This window comes from Pinus tabuliformis, chromosome 5_2 (assembly GCF_031772625.1).
Source record: "Pinus tabuliformis cultivar Carrire ecotype Pingquan chromosome 5_2, CPIR1, whole genome shotgun sequence".
NCBI lineage: Eukaryota > Viridiplantae > Streptophyta > Pinopsida > Pinales > Pinaceae > Pinus > Pinus tabuliformis.
The window spans coordinates 634,498,785-634,504,430 of record NC_142306.1 but is presented as its reverse complement, the minus strand read 5'-3'; the positions used below and the strand labels follow the sequence as shown (position 1 = coordinate 634,504,430).

The following is a 5,646-nucleotide window of genomic DNA, read 5'->3' as shown; positions in this document are numbered from 1 at the left end:
ACATCTAGACTTATCAAATATCTTTCATGAAATTTATGTTGGGTGGGAAATTTACCACTTTGTGACTGATTTAATCATAGCTAACTTTCTTTAATATTTAATGAACATGGTGGGTATTCCTAAGCCAAGTTATTCACTTTATTACTGTGTACATTTTTTGAGCTATAAGTAGTGCAATCATATAAATTAAATGGTTGTAAAAGGTAGATAGGCATGAAAACAATTACCTCATTATATATTTTTGTTGTAGACTAAAAAAATTAAAAAGAGAAATAACTAAATGATAGCTTTATATTTATATTTATTTATTATTATTATTAAAAAAAATTGTGTGTGTGTGTATATATATATATGTGTGTGTGTGTTTGTTTAAATAAAGTTTTTATAAAATTTAATTTAATTATCAATAATTAATAGATGAATAATAAAGATATAAAATATAGGGATGATAGAATATAGTGTAGGTAATAAGATTAAGATTTATGTCAAAGGTTTTTATTTTTAAAAATAAATTAAAATTATATATAACTAGTAAATTATAAATTTTAAAACTTGTAGTATTGAAAAATTATAACAAAACATATTTATATGGTAAAAATCTGCACCTGATTAAAATTCCTCACATATTTTTGAAAATATATATTCTTACAATATGTAATATATATTCTTAACTCTTTAAGAATAAGTAGTAATTAAGTAAACTAATTGCCATCAAAATAAAATTCCAAAATAAATACATCTAGCCATGTAGCAATCTAATACTCCGAACAATGAACGGTCGACTAAAATTTATGATAAATCACTCGTACATATAATCCATGGATGGTAAAATCCGAACCATAAGCCACCCGCTCCCTATGTATTCCGTGCCTTTGCAGACCTCTTAAGCAAAGAATTAATTCCAGTTCCGAGCTTTTGCAGACCTCTTAACCAAAGAATTAATTCCAGTTCCGAGCTTTCCCCTATTTAGGCTGACATTTTATTTTAATAAACGAAGAGAACATCCGCATAAAATGGAAACGGAATAGGAAGAACCGCAGGATTGGTCAATGTGGTGATCTCAATTGCCCAGCATTCTCAAGTAGGAGTTGTTGTCATGGTGGTCAGTGGAAAGGTTATGTAGATATTCGGGCGTCTGTAAAGAGTGGAGTTCCCTCCTTTAATCCACACAATTTATATCTGATGATTGAGTTTCTTCACCTCCCAACAAGAAACCAGTGAAGCATGAGTTACACTAATTTGATTGTACGACTTACTCCTTCTTCATAGACACCTAGAAATCACAATGCAAAAATATGACGTCGAGGACTTTTGTGTCCACGGATCGACGGCAAGCCTTTTCTTGGTGTCCATTTGTCATCCTCAATCGGGCACTTACGCAAAAACGTATGATGTCTTCAATCCTCCTACAAGGGCGTCATTACAACTTCACAGAGTGAGGGAATCGGTAATTGTTTGGGCTAATCTAAGGGAGACCCAAGATTAAACCTCAAGGCTGCCACTATAACACCAAGAGCATAACCAACCACCTGCAAGTCAGGTATACTAAGTCTCTATGATTTTAGCAAGAGCAGACCCACGGAAAAGGGGAATCCGCCCCTCTAGCCTCTACCACAGCAGGTCAATGTACTCAATGAAATTTGAACTTCGGTCTGCCTGGCCATAGCCCAAGTGACTTATTAGAGACATCAAACATGGTAAGGGAGGAACATAACGGAGAGACATATAAAGTGATAGCTATAGTTATGTCGAGGAACGGTCAGAGAGTACAGTTTGAGTGGGAGTTGTATAACTATTTGCATATGCATGTTGTAGAACTATTTGCATGTACAGTTTTGAGTGCAAGTGATGATGGAGAACGTAAGAGATGTACACCAATCAGTCAAAGTATTACTATTCTTTTCAAAAAACTGTTACGCTAACCAAAATACATCTGAAACATATACCAAATATATGTGTTGCTCTCACAAAAATACATCCTAAACATATATCAAATATATGCGTTATGCATCACAACGGTAACTCCATCCTACTGCATGAGACATGCACAGATACCCCATTAAAAACGGACCAGGATGTCAAAACCCATCAAACTCCGTTACACATAAACATTCAAGAAACTCACACAGGAATGGTTTGGGTACCCCAATACCAAAGTCCGAGAGAATGGTTTGGGTACCCCAATACTAAAGTCTGATAGAATGGTTTGGATATCCGACCAAATTGACCAGACTTTCGAGTAGTCCCTATTGCTTCACTTTGCTGTCACTCCAACAAACATACATGGGGCTCTCCACTTCACACAACATTAGCTTCTTTCTCATTTAAAGTTCACCGACAAACAAAATATTTGCGCTGCCTTCAATGCATTCTCGTTCTCAATAAACATACTTTCACAAGCATCAAGAAATTGGAGATCAATACCTCTCTCGCTGATTCAGAATTGAAAGGTACCTGTAGGAAATTCCGAATTTAGTCTGCATCATAGTATCAACCGAGAGCTCATGCTCCAATTAGACGGAAAAATGCGTTATTCTGTGAAGAAGAGGTCAGTTATCTTGATAGCTAACGTCGGTTGATATATAACTTCAATATTCTACAGGGAAAAAAAACCTAATAATTACTGTTGGTAGAACTGGAGAAAAAAAAGGAAAAGAAACAGCAAAGAAACCACAAATGACCAATACGTGAAACTGAATCATAAAACTGAATTGAATGGAAATTTATTGAACAAATGATTCTCCGTTTTTTATTTCATGGGCATTTGATAGTTTTATATCACCAACTATCGTTACATAACTAATTTATTCGGTATACAACTGTCTATTTACATTTAACTAAAGTTACTAATTCGTTGTCAAACTAACAATCACATTATAACGCATTTAAAGTATATATATATATATATATATATATATATATATATCTTATAGTTTTAGCACATTTACAACATGAAATATATTATAGTTTAAGCATATTTACAACACATTTTACAAGAATATCTATCTTAAAATGTGTTTCAGCATGTTTATCCAACATTATCTTATCCAAATGGGAAAAATAGGGGAAGGATTAGTATATTTAGGTCGATAGGCTTTCCTATGCATCAACAATTGTCAACAATTGAGACACTTTCAACCATTGATTTGAAGTGTCATCTGGCAACCATGCACTCCACTTTCACTGTTTTTTCCAAATATATGAGTTGCCTTCTTTTCACCTCCTAGTTCTGTTGTGCATTGAACCTGACCCTTTGAGTTGCCTTCTTGCTTTTTCCCATTCTTTTATGTCACTCTTGAAGATATTTTACTACTTTTTCCCTACCAGTTGTTTTTCTTCTTCTTCCCTCGCTTTTGGCAAGCACTGGCTTTTGGCAAGCACTGAGCTTCATCTACCATTGCCTCACAAATTGTCATGAGTTGCGCGTGTTTCTCGATAACATGGAACTTCACATGGGAGATACTCTGTCCCCTACAATCCTCGGAGCCATTCAAAGTGCGTCAGTTCATATTGCCCTTTTTACTGAGCATTATGCTGAATCCCCTTGGTGTTTGGAAGAGCTGCGTTGGATTTTGAGATCATATCACAAGCGTAACTTGAAGATAATTCCCGTGTTTTGGGACGTTGAGCCTAAAGACCTTCCTTACGTTGAGAGTGGGCATTATGCTAAAGCCTTTGAAGAACACCAACGCAAAGGCAGAGTCGCAGTGGAATGCATCGAGACGTGGAAGGTAGCCCTTAACCAAGCCTCCCACATTTCTGGTCTGCTATTTAAATCGAATTAAAGGTAAAACCCTTTTATTTTCTTACAATTCCATTGATTTTATAGTCTATGAACAAATGTATTGTCAAACAAAAAATCCTTTTTAACTGATGGATTTGCTTGGAGAGGCTAAATACTGTGGAAAAATTGGCTAGAATTTTGGTGATATAGAAAAATCACGTCTCATCTTTCCAAAATTGGGATGAAATTTTCAAATTTTTAAGAATTTCATTGGGAATTAGACAAAATCTATATGATCGGGTTCTCCTATGCATAAATTATAATAAAATTTGCTTTGCTTTAGTTTATAAATTATTTGTTATATATTTTTGGAGGAACCGCATATTTTTCTTTAAAATTTCTTCAGAATGAGATAGGTATTTGTTAGAACCATATATTTGAGTTATTAATTCTCCACAAAGTTATTTGAATCATATTCAACTCATGCTTCAAATTTCTGACAAATTTTTATTAACTCTATAATTAAAAAACTATTTATTACCCAATTAACTCAATTCCATTAACCTTTCCAAAATAAAATTTCACAATACTAGCATCCTTTCTAAAAATTTTATCTTCCTTCTTATCATGAAAGCCTGGAATTCGTCGGATCAAAATGGAGAATTTCAAGTTTTCGTTGAAGTGCGATCATATGTAACAAAAGTTAAACCGAAATTATATTATTTCAAAAATATTATCTTATTTTCGAAACCCTGGTCTTCATTGCGATGTAGTATAATCATATGGTTAGCATTAATCATATTTTCTAGGATGATGGCTCTACAAGGTTTTTTTGAGTGCATCTTTATGAAAAAATAGAATGATACTTTTATTCATTAATAAAAATTATGATTTTCTCTTTAAAAAAAATAGTTTATATACCAATTTAAAAAAATAAAAATAAATAAATAAATAAAATCAATCTTACTGTGAGTGTTTGTAAAAGATATAACTAAATAAACCAAAACATTTTATCCAAATAGTGTTTGGCAAGCAAAAATATAACTTTAGATGACTTATTGTTGGAGCCTAAGGGAGCCTATTGAATTAAGCGAACAATGACCCTAGAATCACTAATATAGGGCTACGCTTCAAGCCCTTGAACGAACTTAATTTCTAGATTTTCCAGCACAGAAAATGAGATTTTTAAATTTTTCTAGCAACTTTATGAGGAAAGGATATGCGAGTTTTTAATTTTGTCTGGTAAGTTTATGAGTAATTACATGAGTAGAGGTATTTTTTTAAGATTTGATGAAGTTGAGAAAGAATAAGCTCAGTTTTTATCTTTTATTAAGTTTTGGAATGTTCCAGTGGAAAGAAGTTAACAAAAAAAGCTTGAATGAACATCGATGAATGTAATTTCATAACATTTTTCGAAAACAAACCTACAAAATTTTGGACCAACTGGATTTTATGTTGAAATGGTTTGATACAACTCATTTTGGGATGGTTTGATTTTCCTTTCATTCATTTACTGCATATGAGTTGTGACCAAACCTAGCATAACATGTAGTATTTAAGATTTCAGATCTGAGCATCAAAGATTAAATATATATTTTAGTGCTCAGTGCAATGCATGAGTATAATCTTCAGAGCTTCACAACTAAATTTGAAAAAATAAATAATTTGTTTATTTGATTCAACAACGGATGATATGAAATCCCCTGTTCTTCCTATAGAAGAATTCCATTCCCAATTTCAGATCCCATCGAAAAGGAAATGGATCTTGAAATTTGAAACAGTTTCCAAACATCTAGCGCTATTTTGACCCCCTGATCCCCCCCAAAATTGATTTTTTAATGAAATTTTCCCCAAACCTTAAGTGCCTAAAGGCTAAAATGTGAAACCTTATTCTTGGTCAATGTCTGATCTATCCTTTTGTC

The 5,646-nt window shown here is 33.0% G+C and overlaps 1 protein-coding gene across 1 annotated transcript; it reads left to right on the top strand.

The window, feature by feature from the left end:
- The first annotated feature begins 3,440 nt into the window (after positions 1 to 3,440).
- On the top strand, positions 3,441 to 3,785 carry LOC149160644 (toll/interleukin-1 receptor-like protein). The gene has a single exon (XM_089434668.1). The coding sequence runs from the start codon at positions 3,441 to 3,443 to the stop codon at positions 3,783 to 3,785; it is 345 nt and encodes a 114-aa protein (XP_089290794.1).
- Positions 3,786 to 5,646: the final 1,861 nt, after the last annotated feature.

Excerpts from the sequence above, each read along its gene's own strand:
- LOC149160644 (XM_089434668.1), top strand. The coding sequence starts at position 3,441 with ATGGAACTTCACATGGGAGATACTCTGTCCCCTACAATCCTCGGAGCC.